The sequence below is a fragment of the Hypomesus transpacificus genome, chromosome 16 (genome assembly GCF_021917145.1).
Source record: "Hypomesus transpacificus isolate Combined female chromosome 16, fHypTra1, whole genome shotgun sequence".
Lineage (NCBI taxonomy): Eukaryota > Metazoa > Chordata > Actinopteri > Osmeriformes > Osmeridae > Hypomesus > Hypomesus transpacificus.
In genome coordinates, this window is record NC_061075.1 from 2070944 (window position 1) to 2091465 (window position 20522).

Below are 20522 nucleotides of genomic sequence, written 5' to 3' on the forward strand. Positions count from 1 at the left end.
TTAATTGATTAACAGGTATCATTTTAGAATGCGTTCAACAAATGCACAACTTTTGGTGCATCAACCAGTTATTGTACTGGAACAGTCTTGCCATCAAATGGTACTGTGCAAGCAGACCAGCAGTACAAGTTACACTTATAGTAGATCAATATGATATATCTAAGGAAACAAACAAAAAAGCTCACAGTTTGATGGACATGGAATAGGTCCAATGACAGGGAGAAGTAGGTTAAATGCATGGCAAGCTACACAGGACAAAAATGTGCTTTTGGTGAACACCAGCATGATTTTACTATGGGGAGTGTCTCAATATCTGTAGCAGCACAGACCTAATGCTGGCCAGTCATGCAGCAAGTCTAGCAGGACCCTGCACTGTTCAAACTATCCACTGGGGGGCGAAAGAGCAGACTCGGTTTGGCAGCGCTAAAAGATCCCTCACACGTACTCCATGCAGTACATGGCCCTATCTGTGCTACTTCACATTCCACCCGGCTTCTCTGACTCTCCTCCCAGGGCCCTCTGTGACTCCATGCTGACATGCAGAAACACTGAGAACTAGGCAGCTAAAGAGGACCCAGAGGAGGCTACTGGTTTAAAGAGTCAAGGCTTTCTTCTTCACGGCCAAGGCCTCAGTTCTGGAGGAAGAAGAGCATGCAGCCCGTGTCCCTCTGGGCTCGGTCCTGGAGGAGGAAGAGCAGCACTTCCCTGCTGAAGCTCCAAGAGAGAGAAAGAGGGTGCTTTTGTTGCTTTTTGTTCCAGAGGGTAGCGAGGTGGACTGAGGCTTGACACGTGGATGCAGCCTGGACAGAGGCGGGGAGGCGGTGCCCAAAGCTCAAATTAAAAAAGGCACTGGTTAGTCTGTGGCTTGATGCATATGGTGCTCTGCATGCAGTCAAAACACAACATGTGTTTTAATTCCAAGTCTGGGATCCAGTCTAGTCTCTGCACTGGACCAAAGGTAAGTGTGTGTGTTCCTCTCTCCAACCCCCCTTCTTTTTCTCTCTCTCTCTTTCTCCCTCCCTCCCTCCCTCCCTCCCTCCCTCCCTCCCTCCCTCCCTCCCTCCCTCCCTCCCCCTCCCTCCCTCCCTCCCTCCCTCCCTCCCTCCCTCCCTCCCTCCCTCCCTCCCTCCCTCTCCCTCTCTCTCTCTCTCTCTCTCTCTCTCTCTCTCTCTCTCTCTCTCTCTCTCACATACACAGGGACCATGTTGGACATTTGAGGTAATGGTGTGGGGGAGACCCCCTTTCCCCGCCTTGGACGAAAGTGAACTCATCTTCAGGTACTTGTGCTGGGAGTGTAAGCTGTGGGTCTCCTCATACACACATGTGCACACACACACACACACACACACACACACACACAAACACACACACACCTCCGTGTTCATACTACGTAAGTGGTCTACCAAGATATCAGACCAAGACGAGATCATCATACTCTGTCAATAATATACACACATGTACTGCAGTATAAATCTACTCTTCTTGGCTGCTTCATAAAACTAATGTGAATTCTGTCTATGTACACAGGCCGCAGACGAAAATAGCCTTCTTTAAATGTTGGCCCCGTGGAATGTTTGCAGTAGACAGACACACAGGCAGGTGTTGGGCTGGACCCTGCATGGGGCTGTACTGGAAGCACTATCTGCTGGCTTTCCCTACAGCCAATCACAATGTGGGGAGGGGTGGGGGGGCGGAGTCCTACGTAGCCAATGAATCGTGAGAAACATCTCCCGACCCATGAAGGAAAAACCCTGGTGATTGGATGGAGCAGACTGGAGCACTGGTCCAGTGCATCTGCTCTGGTCCCTGTAACATCTCTCTCTAGGCTTCACATCAGCAGCAGCCTGACCACTGTTTCCATGCAACTTTGGAGTTACGAGCGTATTTCCCTTCTATGTGAAAGGGGCCGATATAAAGCCAGAAGTCAATACCCACCCATGTGTTTTTTTCTTCTCAGTGCTGTGTAGGTAAAGGCAAAACCGCAGACATCACTGGTCGTTTTGTATTGCTGTTTGTCTGCGTCGCTACTTCATCAGGAGCCTGGCCCCTTCGTGCAGACAGGGCACTAGCTAGCGTGGAGCTTTGGTAAGGCAGCATGACTTAGGGTTATGGAAGATAAGCAGCTTCGTGGGACGGGCTAACTGTGCAGAGGGTGTGTGTTTTGGTGTATGCGTGTGCGTATGTGTATGTATACAATCATGCAACAATCTCAGAATGCAACACAGGGCCAGGAGAACACTAAGCACTGGAGATGTCTCCTGCCAACACTGGCTGTGCATATTGAAGACATAATCACAGTGAGAGAAAAAGGGGGAGAGAGAGAGAAGATGGGAGAGGGAAGTAGAGGCATCGAAAAATGTGGACAAACACCCAAAGCGACACAGTTATGGGGGTAATCAACGATGGCTGTGATAGGACCAAACCAGGACCTGTTGTGGAGACAACTGTACCCCTCCCTGAACCCCGGGCTGGAGGGTGCTGGAGGGGAGGAGGGGAACCAGACGAGCTGTGGGCATATTTGGCTGTCGGTGCGGTCTGCCGGGCTGGGCAGGCAAGTGCACAGTAAGAGCTTTTTCAAGGGAGTGCTGGGGCTGGCGAGGGTACGAGAGGTAAGCTGGATCTCATCTTACAATGTGTCGGGGGAGAGGGGGGGAGAGGAGCAGAGGTATAGGGGGAGGAGTGGTGGTTCTGGGGGGAGGGAGGGGGGAGGGTGGGGGGTCTAGGGCCTCCCGGGGGCCAGCGGGGCCATGGTGAGGGTGTCCTCCTCGCCGATGATGTCCAGCTCCTGGTTGCGCACGGCGTGGGTGATGAGGTGGAGCTCCTCGCTCAGCGTCTCGCTGCGGTACGCCACACGGATGTCCGGCACGTTGGTGCGGCGGATGTCGTTGCTCTCCGGCCCCTCCCTGCTGTAGTTGGGGCCCAGCCAGTAGCTCTTAGCCTGGGGGGGGGGTCAGGGAGGGGTAAGTTTGGTTTGCACTGAAGTGACACTTAAAACACTGTGGACAGTACTTCCTGTTGAAACCCATTGGAACAAATGAGTAGGCCATGCTTAATTGATTTGCATTCAAACCCCACCTACTCTAGATCTCTACTCAGTAATGGAAAATAGTTTCGAGATGATCACTACTGGATGTGTCTGCACTCCCCTCTTCCATAGATCTAAACAGAAGAGAGGAAGCCAGGAGGGAGGGATGAGCGGACGGAGAGAGGAGGGTGGTGTACCTTGTGGGAGAAGCCGCTCATGAGGACACTGTTCCGGGCCAGCTCACACATGTCACAGGAGCTCAGCTTCCACACCTGGGCCGCTATGCTGTACTCCTCCATCAGGGGCTCCTGACACACACACACACACACACATACGCACACACACACACACAATGAACAACTTAGCTTGGAGTGTCTTTGTGTGTGCCCCAGTGTCTGCTGGGTAGGTTTCCCCTCTGACCTTGGTGAAGTGGAACTGCAGGGGGTCGTCGGTGGACAGGGACACGATGAGGCCCCTGGACAGGTACTCAGGCAGGGGGTTACGGTGGTAGCTGAGGAACAGGCTGTTGTTGCTGAGGGGAGACATGGCGATGCCAATCTGGGCCAGGTAGTACAGGTACTGCAGCACAGGGGCCTGGGGAGAACAGATCAGTCAGACAGGTAGTACAGGTACTGCAGCACAGGGGCCTGGGGAGAACAGATCAGTCAGACAGGTAGTACAGGTACTGCAGCACAGGGGCCTGGGGAGAACAGATCAGTCAGACAGGTAGTACAGGTACTGCAGCACAGGGGCCTGGGGAGAACAGATCAGTCAGACAGGTAGTACAGGTACTGCAGCACAGGGGCCTGGGGAGAACAGATCAGTCAGACAGGTAGTACAGGTACTGCAGCACAGGGGCCTGGGGAGAACAGATCAGTCAGACAGGTAGTACAGGTACTGCAGCACAGGGGCCTGGGGAGAACAGATCAGTCAGACAGGTAGTACAGGTACTGCAGCACAGGGGCCTGGGGAGAACAGATCAGTCAGACAGGTAGTACAGGTACTGCAGCACAGGGGCCTGGGGAGAACAGATCAGTCAGACAGGTAGTACAGGTACTGCAGCACAGGGGCCTGGGGAGAACAGATCAGTCAGACAGGTAGTACAGGTACTGCAGCACAGGGGCCTGGGGAGAACAGATCAGTCAGACAGGTAGTACAGGTACTGCAGCACAGGGGCCTGGGGAGAACAGATCAGTCAGACAGGTAGTACAGGTACTGCAGCACAGGGGCCTGGGGAGAACAGATCAGTCAGACAGGTAGTACAGGTACTGCAGCACAGGGGCCTGGGGAGAACAGATCAGTCAGACAGGTAGTACAGGTACTGCAGCACAGGGGCCTGGGGAGAACAGATCAGTCAGACAGGTAGTACAGGTACTGCAGCACAGGGGCCTGGGGAGAACAGATCAGTCAGACAGGTAGTACAGGTACTGCAGCACAGGGGCCTGGGGAGAACAGATCAGTCAGACAGGTAGTACAGGTACTGCAGCACAGGGGCCTGGGGAGAACAGATCAGTCAGACAGGGAGTCGACCTGCATCCTGCTGTGAACTCTGGAGTGTCCAGTCATCTACAGTCACGTTCTCTACAGTCAAGTTCTCTTCATAGTCCTCGACACCAGTGGTGGGGCATGAGTAGGTTTGTGGGGCGTGATGGAACACATTGCTATGCAATGCTTTGGGGATCATTGATTGTGTTTCATTAGAGTCTCCCTAAAGTGCTGATGTTGACGTGTTGCTAAGGAGGTGTCGTCATGGAAACAGTGGTGTTCTGACCTTCCGAAGCAGCAGCCCGTGAGAGATGTTCTCTGACAGCATGAAACCCGACACCAGGTGGTGGATAGGCCCCGCCTCCCCGCAGTGAGGCCGCAGGACGAACGTGTTAAAGCCACGCCTCCTGCGAGGACCACAAATCAAAACACATTGTGTTCACACCACGCTAGGTAGCCATGTTAGCTAGCCCTGCGTGTGTGTGGCAGGTAAATATGTTAGCTAGCCTTACATGTGTGTGGTAGGTAACTATGTTAGCTAGCCCTACATGTGTGTGGTAGGTAAATATGTTAAATAGGCCTACATGTGTGTGGTAGGTAACCATGTTAGCTAGCCCTACATGTGTGTGGTAGGTAACTATGTTAGCTAGCCCTACATGTGTGTGATAGGTAACTATGTTAGCTAGCCCTACATGTGTGTGGTAAGTAGTAGCGCTAGCCGGTCCCAGACAGGTAGTAATGTCAGTGAACCCTGGCTGTGTGCGGCTGTGTGTGTACCTGCGCAGGTGGTTGAGCACGGTCATGTTGGCGTAGGTGTAGTACAGGTAGTAGGAGTAGGGAGGGTTGTCCTCCTCCGTCCACTGGGCCGGCAGGGGGCTGTCCATGTTGAAGATGTGGTGCTCTGGCTTGGACTCGTCATCCACGCTGTCAAAGCCCACCAACTGAACACACACACGCAACACAGCCACAGCATGGGAACTGCATTAGAGCCACACTTCAGCTTTAGATTGAATCAGAAGGGGGAAAGAAAGACGAATAATCTGTGTCGATCTTTTTGAAGATCTACACAATCCTTGGATTCCCCAAACTAGCTTGTGTACAGATGAGTCCAGGTTTAGATGTAGCTTCTGGTCGGGGTCCTCTGCTGTGTTCTTACATGCTGCAGGAAGAGATGGAGCTCGGGGTGGCTGCCGGGGTTGACCGTGACCTCGAACAGGGGCAGGAAGATGTTCTCCAGCATCTCCTGGAAGTTGGCCAGCTGCTTCTTGGTGTGGTACACATCACTGTGGGGAGGAGAGGGATGGGGAGAGGGGACAGTCCGTCACAAACAGGACAAGCCTGAAAAGAGCGGAACCTAAATGGCGTTTGGCTTTTCCACTCTCCCTCTGAAGTTCACAACCCTTCACCTCTGACAGCTCATGTATGTGAACCGCCTGGGTTCTGCTGTCGTAGACCCAGTGTGGCCCCCCCGGTCTGAAGGAAAGCTCACTCACAAGAGGCGTGGCACCTGGATGAGCCAGCGGATGTTGTCGGAGTAGACCTGGTGCTTGACGGCCCACTGGGCCAGCCGGTCCCACTCGTCCCGAGAGCGGCCGTAGATGGAGAGGCGCAGCTCCGTGTTCTGGTACTTGCTCTCCTCCAGGTCGGCCATCACCTCCTGGAGGACACACAGGGCCTCGGGGGGTCAACGCCGGGACACTGGCGAGCAGGGCTAGGGGCTGTTTCTCCAAGTGGGACCCCCTCCCTCTACTTCATGACTATAAACCACTTATTTTATCATTCAATTATCCAGAGAGGATTAGATTGGTGAGGAATGCATGGAGATGGAACATGGTCTCTCGCCCACTTAAGTTATATCACAGGCTTAATGGGGGAAGGGGGGGGGGGGTCACCTACCTTGATGATGTGAGCAAAGTACTTCCCCTCGATGTGGTTGTCTGTCTTGATGAAGATCTCTCGGAGGATGGACTCTCCGATGGGGTTGTACTTGGCGTTGAACTTGTCGAAGCGGTGGAACGTGTTGCGGTCCTGGGGAGATGAAAGAGGAACAACCGGTCAGTTTGGACGAGCTTCCTCTGCCTCAGCCCCAACACCATTGCCCAAATCCCCCCCCCATTCAACCAGGAACAACTCTTCAAAAATGCGCCATAAAAGCGTTTGATCCTCGTCTAACTCCGAATTCAAAGGCCTCTTTCCCCGCCCCTCCCTCCTCACCGCGTGCATGTCCAGCGTGTCCACGCTCAGGTCGAAGGCGGTCAGGTTCATGGACTCAAACACCTCCATCAGGGTCTGGCCCTTGCCCCTCTCCACGTGGACGATCTCCCCCGGGTACTTCTTCATGGCTCGCTTGATGAAGCGCAGCAGGTGCTTCTGGTTCATGCAGGATGAGGCGTGGATGTGCGTGTCCACCTTTGGTGTGTGCGCGTGTGTGGGCGTGAGTCGGGAGAGAAGGATGCGTTCAACAATGAATCTCCATTACGTTTGGCCACAACCAGGAAATGTGACACAAATTCAAATCTGAAATGCGGCAGCGCAGTGATACTGCAAAAGCGTACGGGCATGTGTCCAGGAGTGAGGAGTGATCTACTGTGCATCTACAGAACTACCAAGGTGAGTTCTGGGTTCTAGATCTACACTCGATGGGACAGAGATGCCTCCAGCCCTCCAGGATGCGATGCGGAGGCAGACCTTGCGGATGTTGTAGAAGTCACGGTGAGGAACCTTCTTCTGGGCGGCCAGCTCCTTCATCTCGTTCAGCAGGATGTGCATCTGGAACTTGGAGCTCAGGTACTGCAGACGCCGGTAGCAGAAAGACTTCCTGTACACACACACACACACCCAGACGCCAGCAAACAGGATGAGACAAATGTGTCTGTAAGACTGGTGTGTTTGTAAGGGATCATGTGTGTGGGTGTAAGACTGATGTGTGTGTGTGTGTAAGACTGATGTGTGTGTGTGTTTGTGTGTAAGACTGATGTGTGTGTAAGACTGATGTGTGTGTGTGTAATCTAGGTGTCCACTCACACAGGCCCGTTGATGATGAGGGCCATCATGACGTTCATGTCAGCGATGTACTCCTTCAGGTCTGGGTAGGGCAGGTCCAGCTCTGTGCTCCTGGGACCAACCACACACACTCCTTAGTTATCCACACACACTCCTTAGTTATCCACACACACTCCTTAGTTATCCACACACACATGACAGGAAGTCTCTCTCTCACACACACACACATACAGAGGGACATTTCAGTCCCACACACGCAACAAACAGAAGACACACACACACACTCACACTCACACACACACTCACTCACTCACTCACTCACTGACTCACTCATACTGACTCACTTCTCCATGGGGCTCTTCTTGGTGTAGACGTGGACCACCCCGTCCACCATCTTGCAGCTGTAGCCTGTGTCGCCCGGCATGTTCTTGGGGTCCTGGTTCTCGTAGGGGTGGGTCTTCGATACGGGGGGGTGGACAGGGGCATCTGGAGAAGATTGAGGGGGGGGAAATGTTTCCATATCGAACACGACATGACGCATCCCATGGGGTTACTGTGTCGTCAAGGATCGGGGTGAGTTACTGACTGATAGCGAGTGAGTGGCTGAGTGAGTTTGTGAGTGACATGGTGACGTGAGTGTTGAGTGAGTGAGCGCTAGTTACCAGCGTCCACGGGGGTCTCGGGGATCTCGTCGTAGACGCGCAGATCCAGGGGCTTCTCCCCCAGCTCCTGCAGGGAGCGGGCGGTGGTCTTGCAGAAGTTCTGCATGGACAGGGCGATGTACTTCTCCCGGATGAACAGGGACTTCACCACACACTTGGCGGCGTCTACCAGGTCTATGAAAGGGACCTGGGTAGGGGGGGAGGGGGGCAGGGGGTACCATTGAGAAACCGTGGCAACGACACGACGCCACGCACGCTGTTAGCGTGGGCTGTGAAGAGCCACGGTGGGGTCGAGGGTGTCTTTGCCGGAGTCTCACCCCACACTTCTCCTCTCCAGAGATGGACACGCGCTGGTACTCTTTCTCCATCGGGATGTGCCTCTCCCTGAAGCCGTCGTCCACCATGTCCTCACTCTGGTCGTTCATGAACCTGGGGGGAGAGAGCGGATCATGAGGGGGGGGGGAGGTGGAGGGAGGGGAAGGAAGAGAGGTAGAAGCAAGGAGAGGGAGGGAGAGGTGGGCAGAGAGAGAGGGTGCAGAGAAGAGATAAAGAATAAGAATGGGAGAGATAGTTAGAGAGAGAGAGGGAGGGAGAAGGAGTGTAGAGAGGTGACCAGAGACCCCGATAGTAATTTAAGTGTCTAGACACCAAAGTGGGTCATGTTCGGATGAAACTCTGACTGTCTACCTGCAAATAAAATTGGCTACTGACTGAAGCAGGCAGGATGACATCATATATTATGGTTTAACATATAGTCTAACAGCTGCATGATAATGTAAAGAGACCAGCAGAATAGGTAAAATCTTCGTCGTTGGAATGCAGAATACACGGCCTCAAGGTCCACAGTAAAAAAAGAATAGAAATTGTACCAGTTTTAGAACCCTATAATCATCACACACCGTCAGTTTAACAGCTCTTGGTAATATAACCCTCACCCTGGCTACTGCCTGAGTTCTGTTTCCTCTGGCAAAGGTCAAAAGATGTCTGTCGCAGCTTTCTGTGGATGCGCTGAAAACCATGGCGATAAGCACCAAGGAGCTAATTAAAGCAGTGAAGCGTTGGAGCACCAGTGGCCTTTCTAGCGCCTTGACACCTCGACGTACCGTACAGAGACACCTGGCCTCGTCCCCTGGCCTCGTCCCCTGACCTCGTCCCCTGACCTCGTCCCACTGGCCTCTTCCCCTGCCTCTCCACACTCAAAAACAGGACCATAACAGACTTGCCTGCGCTCACTACCTCATACCACCAGCAGAGGGCAGCTGGATAGGAAGCCACTGATCTGCATTACTGACTAAGTGGAACTGGGATAGAAGATACTGTACAGTCTACATACTGCGTGGTGTGAGAACGCGTGGTAAAACGGTGTTGTCAAGAGGGAGAGAGAGATAACAGACAGCGAGAGAAAAGCGAGAGAGAGCGAGAGAGAGAGGGAGAGGGGGAGAGAGAGAGGCCTAGACCTGGACGGTCTCTCGAAGTCTCTAACAGGTCTCTAGAAGTGAAGTGGCTCACTCACTCCAGGTCGGCAGCACTGTCGATCTTCATGAAGTCCTGCTTGGCCCGCAGCAGGATCTCAGGCTCAAGCCTGGCAGGCAGGACGGCGCGACAGGCAGGCGGGCGCAGGGCAGGGCGGGGCGGGTGGGTGTGGTGGGCAGCAGGTGCATGGCAAAAGATGGGCGGAGGGGGCATCCGGAGGGCCCAGGTGTGGAGGTGGGGGGGGGGGGGGGGGTGCAAAAGCCATATGAGAGAGAGCCGAAACAAACACAATAGCAGAAGGAGTGGACGTCCGACAGCAGATACACATACAGGACCAGCAGACAAACAGGACACACACACAGAACACACGACACAACACACACACACAGAGGGGGGGATTAGGGTGTGAAACATGATCAAAGGGGGAGTTGGAAGTTGGAATAAACAGAGAAGGATGTGTTAGCAGTAGAACACCTTGATTGGTCACATGAGACTCCAGTGAGAGCCAGATAATAATAACCCCACCCAAATCCCCCCCCCCCCCCCCCCCCACCACCCCCGTAGAGATTGGCTTAGTGGAACAGACAGTCATCACTATCTCCCCAGCAACCCAGACAGCGCACCCCTCCCTCGGCCACATGTGGTACAGTCTGGACCACCCTGGGCCGAAGGCTGACTGGCCCAGTTAGCTGCTGTTAGTTAGCTCGCAACTGACACTGTGGAAGCTGTTGAGCGTGCACCGTGTGTGTGAGAAAGAGCTGTGTGTGTGAGAGAGAGAGCTGTATGTGTGTGTGTGTGAGAGAGGTGTGTGTGTGTGTGTGAGAGCTGTGTGTGTGTCTGTTAGGGGCCTGTCAGGGTGTCTATGTGGGTGTGTATGTCAGTGTGTGTCAGTGTGTGTGTCAGTGTCTGTGTCAGTTTGTGTGTATGTCTGTGTGTGTGTGTATGTCAGTGTGTGTGTGTGTCAGTGTGTGTGTCAGTGTGTGTGTGTCAGTGTGTGTGTCAGTGTGTGTGTGTCAGTGTGTGTGTCAGTGTGTGTGTGTCAGTGTGTGTGTGTGCCAGTGTGTGTGTCTGTGTGTGTGTGTGTATCAGTGTGTGTGTGTCAGTGTGTGTGTCAGTGTGTGTGTGTCAGTGTGTGTGTCAGTGTGTGTGTGTCAGTGTGTGTGTCAGTGTGTGTGTCAGTGTGTGTGTCAGTGTGTGTTGCTCACTTGATGTCCTGGCTGATCTGTCTCTCCAGTCGGTGGCGTCTCTCCTCCAGCTGCTCGATGGGGCTGTCCTCCGGGAACTCATAGGGAGCGCTGCGCATCTCGCTCTCCGCCAGGCTGCGAGTGAACAGCTCCTACACACACACACACACAGGTGTAAACTCCTAACGAATACGCACGAGAAGACGGACGCCCCGATGCCTTTGTGACCTCCTCCGAACCCGTGTCCGTCAACCAGCCGGCGTCACACTGGGGACTCACCTCGGCGATCTCCTTGTACTTGCCGTCCATGGAGGTCTTCAGGTCAAAGTGCTTGAGGGTGACGGGGGTCCCGGGGAGGGAACGCTGGGGCTTGAGGGGCTTGGGCCCTGTGGCTCCACACAGGTCTGCAGGCAGGGGGGAGAGAGAGATAGAGAGACAGAGAAAGATAGAGAGAGAGGGAGGCAGAGAGAGTCAGACCTAAGCGTTTCGGCACCTCCGACATGAGCTCACTAGACTCCTGACCTCATCCACCCACACAAGGTCCTATTCAGCCTCTGTGCTGCTGCAGCTAATTGCAGCCCTGAGCTGCGTGAGCGAGCGAGTGAGCAAGCAGAACCTTGACAGGCAGGCTGGAGCTAGCCCGGCTGCACGCTGGAGCTAGCCCGGCTGCAGGCTGGAGCTAGCCTGGCTGCAGCCTGGAGTTAGCCTGGCTGCAGGCTGGAGCTAGCCTTTCACATACTGACGGTGGAGCATTACTGCCGAGACCCAGGCGGACGCCAGCTAACCGTTGCCGTAGCAACTCTCAGTTTAGTGTGTGTGTGTGTTAAGTGATAATGCCATTTCACCCACCGGGGGTGTCTTGTACAGTGTGTGTGTGAATGAGGGTGAGCAGGTAGAACACAAAGACCTCTTTGTACCACTGACTGTGAGTGGGGGCTTTCATAGCCTCAGGATGAAAACTTGTCAGCTGACTCTGATTCTGACATTCATGTGTGTGTGTGTGTGTGTGGTTCCAGACAATTCTGCTGCGTCAGTCACACTGCAGGGGACCCTTGAGACTATTTCGGTGCAGACAAGGCCTGACAGACGTGTGTGTGTGTGTCTTACACTGCTCTGTAGATACACGACACAGCCAAAGGCCCTCATCAGTTTCAGCAATAAAGGATCATCATCATTATCATCTTACACACACACGAACGCACGCACGAACACACACACACGCGCACACACACACACACACACACAGGCAGGGTTTAGTAGCCCTGCAGCCTGATCCTTCACAACGACCACACTGGGCTCATTCAGTCCTGCTGTTCCACCAGTGAGGTCATCACCAGCCTTCTCCAGCAAACTGCAATGTCTTCCTGGAGACAGACCCGGCTGTGGGTCATCAAATCTCCACAATCTACAGTGAACACACTCATGCACACGCCGTCTTCAATTCCTTCATGTAGCTCTATGAGGACCACACACACACACACAAACACAAACTCCCTCACGTGAAAACTGTGGTCTGACTGCCTCTCGGACAGACCTGAGGAATCTCATTAACATGATGAGGCCTATTCTGAGACCGGTACAGTCACTGATCTACTAACCACTTCAACATACTGATGTTGTAACAAGCTGTGATCACAGGCCAGCTACTGGGGGCACACACACACACGCACGCACACACGCACACGCACACACACACACACAACTCTCCCCCCCAGGGCCTGTTCCTCTTCATCTAAACATGACAGAGGTTCTATTATGGAGAGATCAGTTGGCTTTAATGCAACATCACCATTAGGTCAAAAATAGACCTCTTTCCCTCTCTCCCTGTCTAAGGCCTCTGTCTCTCATTCATAATAGACTTCTCTCTCTCTCTCCCTGTCTAAGGCCTCTGTCTCTCATTCATAATAGATTGGAGCTGCTGGCTGCATTGGCCCTTCCAACCTCTCTGCACTGCAGACATTGAGGATGTCAGCCGATGGCTGGGACAGATCCACCAGACACTAAGACTGGAGGCAGAGCTCAGGAGCTCTTTCACGAGCGGGCCAAGTCCCAGTCTGGATGAGGATGTTTAGATTTGGGCCTCCAAGTACCGGTACTGTCTTAGTGGAATGATAGCAAGGTTCAGATGAGACCCGGGCCTGTGTGTGTGTGCTCACGAGTGTGTGCGTGCACGTGTGTGTTGTGTTGTGGGGGGGTGGGGTTGGGGTTTTAAACACGTTCGTTCATCCTGGATTTGCGTTCCTTTCATTTTTAGTAATGAGCTAGAAGAAGACCTAAGTGGAAGGCACACGCACGCACGCACACACACACCACACCACACACACACCCACACACCACACACACACACACACCACACACACACCACACACCTGCGTCCTCCACTCCCGCCTGTCGGAAACAGATGACTCCGCTTCCTAGTGTTGTGGAACCACACAAGAGGCAGCGAGCGACGCCGTCGCCCGGCGCGTCTCTCCTCACCGCCTCCACCCGGCGGGAGCCCTGCCTCCTCAGAGCGGTCACATGACACTAAATCAAGCGCTCCACGACGTGAACGCTCTCTCGTCAGGGCAGCGTCTGGAGAACGCGCCGTGAATCATCCTCCCGCGTAATTGAGGACATTACCGACCCTCCTTATGTGCGAGGGTGACGATTAGTCGGGGCCATCTGCTGCCCGCTTCGCATGGCCGACGTGGGAAGGAGCGGGTGCCGAGGCCAGATAACAGAGTCTGATGGGGGGAGGGAGGGTGGGCTCTGTGATATGCCATGGTGTTATGGTTACGGTGTCTCCAGTGTCTAGTCTGGTCAGACAGGCTGGCCTTAAGAGGACAGTATCATCCACACACGCGTGAATGATGGGCCCATACACACACACACATGCACACACACACGCACATCCCCCCCCCCCTTGTGTTCAGAATTCATCTAATAACCCCCTTAACCTCTCCACCACAGATGCTCCTTAATCCAGCATTCCCCCTGACTCTATTTAGCCACGGTGACCTCAGTGTGTGTGTGTGTGAGTGTGTGTGTGTGTTTGGGGTGGATGGGGACAACCACAGCCCCAACACGCTCATCCAATCCAGCCTGTAAACACTGAGAATAAACCACCGGGCAGCGGATCCCAATAGGACCGTGTGGTCCTGGTCCCTGGTCAAACCCAGGGAGGGGAGCGGTAGCAGGCAGACCCAGGGTCTGTCTGGGGACTAGGAGCAGGGGGACCCTGATATCTAACATGGGACACGGGCCAGACTCTGTGGAGAGGTAATATAACAACAGCTTCCATCCTTCATGTTTATGGATGAGAGCCTGCTTGTGGACTCTGTCTCGCCCTGCGACACAATCAAATGATGGGCGGGGAATCACGAGGGCTTTTGATGTCCGCGGAGAGGAACCACAGACAATTGCTTCGATGTAGCTAGCCTGGAGGCGACAGACAAATCATTTGAATTATTTTGTGAATGAGAGTGAACGTGTGTGGCGTGGTGGCCTGTTTTCTAGAACAATCCTGCGCTCACACCTGGGCTAATTGTGGAGGTTCTGTCCTGGGTCTGAAATGATCCTGACAAGAGAGAGACAGTGGCCAGACATACACATTGCTTGTTTTTGGGGTCCTCGTGCTATTCCTGTTTTCCATGTATCTTGGCATTCAGATTGGCCAGGCAAATCGGGCTGTGGTATTACATACCTGACAGAGGAAGTTTGCAAGGGAAAGAGAGAGAGAAAGAGAGAGGGGGGGAGGGAGCAGCATCTCTCCCCTCCTCTCGAATGATCTCTCTTTCCCCCTATCCTTCTCTCTCTCTCTCTCTCCTCTCCTCGCTGTCCCGCGAGAGGACCCAGGTCAGTGACCAGTGTGTCCCACCAGAGTGGCAGCTGGATGACATCATCGCAGAGGTGACCTAGATACCGTGACAGGAGCTCAGAGCGAGGACGGCGGACGCACAGAGCCCGCGTGACGCCGGCGCGCGTGGAGTCCAGTCGTGTGAGGGGGTGTTCTGGGGATGTTTCCATCTCTAATCACTGACATATTGAAGAAATAAGACAGCTGTTTATACACAGCTGAGCACACCTTTCTCCCTCACTCGGTAACCTCCAGAGGGTAAACACCACACACACACACACGTGTACACACACACACACACACGTGTACACACACACACACACGTGTACACACACACACGCACACACACACTTCACACTATTCCTTAGCAACAGTGGATGAGAATAAACCTGTACTTTGAACCCGGTTGGTCTCAAAAGCCTGTGCGATTCTCAACACTGCTCACAGATGACTACTGAGTCAGGGATAATAGAGCAGCCTCATGGGTCAGAGTCAGGGCTGAGTCAGAGATGATAGCGAGGCCTCAGGAGTCAAAGTTGGGTCAGAGATGATATAGAGGTGTAAAGAAAGAGTCAGGGCTGAGTCAGAGATGATATACATTTTACATTTAGTCATTTTTACATTTAGTCATTTAGTCACATATATAGAGGTGTTAAGAGAGTTAGGGCTGAGTCAGAGATGATATAGAGGTGTTAAGAGAGTCAGGGCCGAGTCAGAGATGATAGAGAGGTGTAAAGAGAGTCAGGGCCGAGTCAGAGATGATATAGAGGTGCAAGGAGAGAGTCAGGGCTGAGTCAGAGATCATAGAGAGGCGAACGGACAGAATCAGGGCTGAGTCAGACATGAGGAAGACCTTGGAGGAAGGCCGTTCAGGTGGAACAACACGGCAGCGATGAAGGCCTTGGATACATGTCTGGACAAATGACATGCCATGCTCTAAATTCTGCACACGCCACCGGCATGTTGTCATGCATTACCTTGAAATGCAGACGCACACGCGCGCATGCACACACACACACTCACGCATGTATACATGCAGGCACACACACGCACACATGTACACATACAGGGCCGCAGACACGGTGTCTCCCTCATTTTAGAATACTGCGGTTGCTTAAACAGGTCCCTTTAGAACATGCAGGAATGTTCTACAAAATACGATAGAGGCAAACACAAGCCGCTGGGCAGGATTGGGGCTCTGTCTGTCACTAGACCCCACAGTATCAATGCACCCTAAACTGGGTCTGACAAACACACAGTGAAGCCAGAGCATGAAGATGCTGCAGGGCTGTTGTCTGGGTGACCTGCTGACGCGAGGGAGAGGTGAGCAGGGACATGGGGTGCTCACGGAGGATCCCTTCCTGTTACGGGCTGAAACCCATCACGACACCATCAAATCCTATCCCAGCATGCTCCAGGAGGAGCTCCTACCCCGTTTCCATCCAATCATCTCTCCCGATCAACGCCAGAGAGCCAGGTGATGGACTGGCCCAGTCTCCCTGCAGAGACACCAGAGAGCTGAGACACGGACACGGGGGCGACACTAGCGACAGACCGGCCCGTTGGAGCTGTGACCCAACCTCCATCCCCCCCAACCTCCATTCGTCCTCAAGCGGTTGTGTCCAACCCCCTATCCTCCAGACATCCCCCTCGTCCCTCTCTCGGTCCCCCCCTCACCAGCTCCTCTGCAGGCTTTGCAGAACTAGTCCTCAGACTGCGCAGACGAGCAGTGCGTGTTGCCTGGATACCCTCAGGTGCCTAAGCGAGTTACCACCCAAATGAGCTCTCTGCACACACACACACGCACGCACACACAGACGAGTAATAACAACACAGTTCCTCTGGGACAAATGATCTCTGAGAGAGAAGACAGCATCCTAGCGGTCAGGTTGCAAGCGCGGCGTACAGTACCTCTCTGGCTGTCCTGTCCTTAGGCTCGACGCTGAGCGCCCCGCATGCACGCTCCTGCGGGCTGCTGGGACGTGTGGGCCCCGGGACGACGTTGCTGCTCTGCTCGCTCCCTCCACCGGTACGACGGATGGGGAGAAGGAAGGGGTGACAGAAGGAGAGAGGAGAAACAGGCTCTCCCCTCTGTATGTATAACTGGCACCACTGGGGCTTCTCTCTTTCCTCTCTCTCCTTCTCTTTCTCTTTCTCTCGTCCTCTGTGAGGAAACGGTCTCCTCTCTGTGCTCTCTACCGGTTCTGTTTTCCCCGAACCTGGCCTCTCTCTCTCTTTAGCGCTGCCTGTCTCTCCCAGCTGCTTCCTGGATAGGAGGGCCGGCTCACTGTACACGAACAGCGAAGGCTACTGGCTCCTGCGTTTAAATACCTCCCACATTGGAGCGTACCACGTGGCAGAAAAGGGGGGAGGAGAGACGGGGATCTGGAGGGGCGGAGGGAGGGAGGGAGAGGGGGGCTGCACCACTTCACAGCTCTGATCTATTGTGATGTGGGATGGAGGAGGCTGGGTCTCTCTCTCTCCCTGCCCATCCCCCCCTCCTCCTCTTCCCTCCGTCTCTCCCTCACTCCCTCCCCCATATCCTCCTTTTCCCTCAGTCTCGCCCTCCCCCTTCTCAAAACAGCACTAGCGCATACATGCTGCCTGTGTAGTGTGAAGGATGGATAGATAAATAGATAGATAGACATGATTAAGATGTTACAGCAGCAAAGAAGAATTGAATTGGTAACAAGGTGCGTGTCTGTCCAGTCTGCCTGATTATTTGGGGGTTTGTCTGAACCAGAATAACCTTAACTGTGAAGGCTTCTGTGTGGAGCACTTTGGACTGAGAGTGTGAAGCTGTGTTTGGGTGTGGGTTGGCGGGGGAGAGGGGGGGGGCTTCTTTCATCTGTCACATGGAGCTGGAACACACCTTTACACCTGCTGCAGGTGTCATGGAAAGGTAGAAAGGAGGAACTATCGGTCAAACACAGACGCACACGCGCACACATGAACACACACACACACACATGAACACACACACACACATGAACACACACACACACAGACTGACCCTCCTTTCTCCGCAGACAGACAGGCAGACACCAGCAGACACACCACAGCTAAACTGATCTTCCCAGCGGGTCATTATGTTGTTGGAAGAGAGAGAGAGGAGGTCTAAGCAGCAGTTCCACAGGGCTCTCGGCCGCTGCTCTCCTGGCTGGTGCTGGCGGGCGTGACTGGCCTTTCTGAAATTCACAATTTGGAATCCTACTCGACTTGAAAACTGTTATCGGTTTGGCAGGTTACTATGGAGACTCACATGTGGGTCGAGACTTTAACAGCACAGTGAGGCTTCCCATAGATCTGTGTTGAGGGGCTCTTTAGACAAACTTGCTATGCTTAGCCCAGTTGCAAAACACTCGTGAGACTATCAGGTCTTACCCCAGCAGTTTGAGAGACCCTAGACCAGAAAAACCTCATTCTAACGAAGCCAGATGTTTGACAGGGAGAAAAAATGGAAGGAAAGTTGACCTAGATACAGACACAATACACACATACACACACACAACCTTGAGTTTTGCTCTCTTCAGCTTTTCCCACGATGCCCTCCAATGCACATGACAGTGGTTGGGTCCTATTAGAACTGTGAAGGGGTAAGATAGAGATCCGTCTCTCTGTCTTTCTCTGTGTCTCTCTGTCTCTCTCTGTCTCTCTCTCTATGTCTCTCTCTCTCTCTCTCTCTCTCTCTCTCTCTCTCTCTCTCTCTCTCTGTCTCTCTCTCTCTCACACAAACACACACACCCGAGCCCTATCGGACCGGAGCTGTACCCACTGATATAAGATGACAAGCCAGTCTATGGAAACGTTTATGTTCCGTGTGGATGCTGTGGAAAGTGAGGAATAACACACGACTCTGTACTGTAACGGTGCTGTCCTACATAAGTGTGACTTCACTAGCCTCACAGACTTCCTTTGTCATCCGTTGGATGGAACTGCACGGACAGGGGAAGGCACAAACACGGCAAGGCAACAGACAGTGAGTTGATCGAATTGTTCAATGGTAACAGTGAATACATCAGCTATCAGGGAGAAGGAGGCAGAGAGGGAGAGGAGGAGGGAGATAAAGGGGAAGTTAGAGTACAAAGTGGGAAAAGGAAACCACAGAAACAGGGATTGGCGAAGAAAAGAGTAAGAGAGTGACAGACCAGGACGAGAGAGCGCAGCAGATAGAGAGACAAAGAGAGAGCAAGAGAGAGAGAGCAAGTGAGAGAGCGAGAGAGAGAGAGAGAGAGAGAGAGAGAGAGAGAGAGAGAGAGAGAGAGAGAGAGAGAGAGAGAGAGAGAGAGAGAGAGAGAAAGAGAGAGAGAGCAAAAGAGAGAGCAAAAGAGAGAGTTGAGTTTCTAAGCGGGGTTTTCTTGACAGAGATTGATAAGCCAGCAGGAACAAACACAGATAAGCAGTTGCGCAGAGCTGTGGTGGCAGCAGGAGAAACAAGCCTATGAAATATTCACAAGGAAGCTCCTCTCCACACATCATCTGTGAGCAGTGTCATCTTCCAAGAAGACTCCTTAAACGCTAGGGTTGTCTGATATCTTTTTCCGTTCTTGACAGGAATATCTTGGAGACTCCGGAGCATTCTGGAACATCTACTGCAGGGGTGTTCAATCCTGGTCCTCGAGGGCCACTGTCCTGCATGTTTTAGATGTTTCCCTGCTCCAGCACACCTGATTCCAATGAATGGCTTGCTCAAGCTCTGTGGAAGCCAGGTAATGACCATTCATTTGAATCAGGGGTGCTGGAGCAGGGAAACATCTAAAACATGCAAGACAGTGGCCCTCGAGGACCAGGATTAGACACCCCTGATCGACTGTATTATCAGGGCTGTGGTCTAGGAGGTATCATGTTGAGTTTGAGGTGGTAACAGGGGGATTCCCCTATTGCTGCAAGGAAACCAGAGCAAGCTGACAGCTCTAACTGCAACCTGTTAGGCCGGTCAAAACGAAGGAGGTTTAGATTACATTCTGTGTCAATGTACAGGTACAATGTACGGTTTGCCCTTTGGCAAGTCACAAATGGCAAACTGTTACAAGCGGGGGAAAAGTCCAGTAAAGGCTTGTTTTTAACCCCCAAGCCCTTTCATACCAGAATAGGCCATGTACATGTAAGGCTGGGTGTCAAACCTGCCCACACCTCTCAGATGCTAATGTCTGGAGTTTCTGGACGGTCTCAACTTGATGGCCCTCACACCCCATTCAAGATGACGTCTGATTGGTTGTTCTTGTGTATAAAGGGAATTGTAATGCATTGTTCTGTGGATTCTTTATCTCCTGAGACCGTCTCCTCAGTTCTCCCTTGTCCTAACTGTCCTACTCCTTGCTCACCTCTTGCTTTCTCTCTGATTTACAATGATCACGGTAGAGTGGGTAAGATTTCAAGCCTTCCTTTTGTAACATGTTTGCCTTGAAATTGATTTTTATTCATTTGCAATGTTATTAAATGCGTATTTCATTTAACCTTATTTTGACCATTCTTGCTCTGATTTAACCCATAGAGTCAAATACCTGGAATTCTATTGGTATTGGCATTATTTGGTTCATGCTAATACACTGTTCCATTTCTCATCTTCCTTTAAACCATAGGGGAATTCGTTTTGGTTGCTTGCCCAATATATTACCCCCCTACATACATTATCTTAAGACATACAGTATCAACTTACCAGACACAATTTTCTATAAATGTACACTCTTAGAAATGTTCCAAAAGGGTTCATCTTGAAGGGCTATGGTTCTAACCAGAACCATTTCCTTCTGAAAAAACTTTGTTTTGAAGAGACAAATTCTTCAAGGGTTCTTTGTAAGACTAAGTTACATTAGGAATCCTTTTCATCTGAAGAATCCTTTTTGAAGATA

The 20522-nt window shown here is 52.6% G+C and overlaps 1 protein-coding gene across 6 annotated transcripts in view; it reads right to left on the reverse strand.

The window, feature by feature from the left end:
• Positions 1-1137: 1137 nt before the first annotated feature.
• The window catches only part of ampd2a (adenosine monophosphate deaminase 2a), a 29278-nt gene continuing 9893 nt past the window's right edge, over positions 1138-20522 (reverse strand). For 4 of the 6 annotated variants that reach the window (XM_047036761.1, XM_047036763.1, XM_047036762.1 and 1 more), the window contains 17 exons: positions 11112-11236; positions 10854-10984; positions 9689-9757; positions 8493-8604; positions 8176-8362; positions 7858-7999; positions 7535-7624; positions 7199-7328; positions 6725-6919; positions 6407-6538; positions 6004-6167; positions 5667-5793; positions 5288-5451; positions 4797-4917; positions 3446-3619; positions 3223-3333; positions 1138-2938 (listed from right to left, as the gene is read on the reverse strand). In XM_047036761.1, the coding sequence (XP_046892717.1) occupies positions 2720-2938; positions 3223-3333; positions 3446-3619; positions 4797-4917; positions 5288-5451; positions 5667-5793; positions 6004-6167; positions 6407-6538; positions 6725-6919; positions 7199-7328; positions 7535-7624; positions 7858-7999; positions 8176-8362; positions 8493-8604; positions 9689-9757; positions 10854-10984; positions 11112-11236 (2393 nt within the window). In that variant the 3' untranslated portion in view covers positions 1138-2719. Of the gene's footprint in view, positions 2939-3222; positions 3334-3445; positions 3620-4796; positions 4918-5287; positions 5452-5666; positions 5794-6003; positions 6168-6406; positions 6539-6724; positions 6920-7198; positions 7329-7534; positions 7625-7857; positions 8000-8175; positions 8363-8492; positions 8605-9688; positions 9758-10853; positions 10985-11111; positions 11237-16581; positions 18343-20522 lie in introns of those variants that run through there. The other 2 variants (XM_047036764.1, XM_047036760.1) reach the window with 2 other exon arrangements.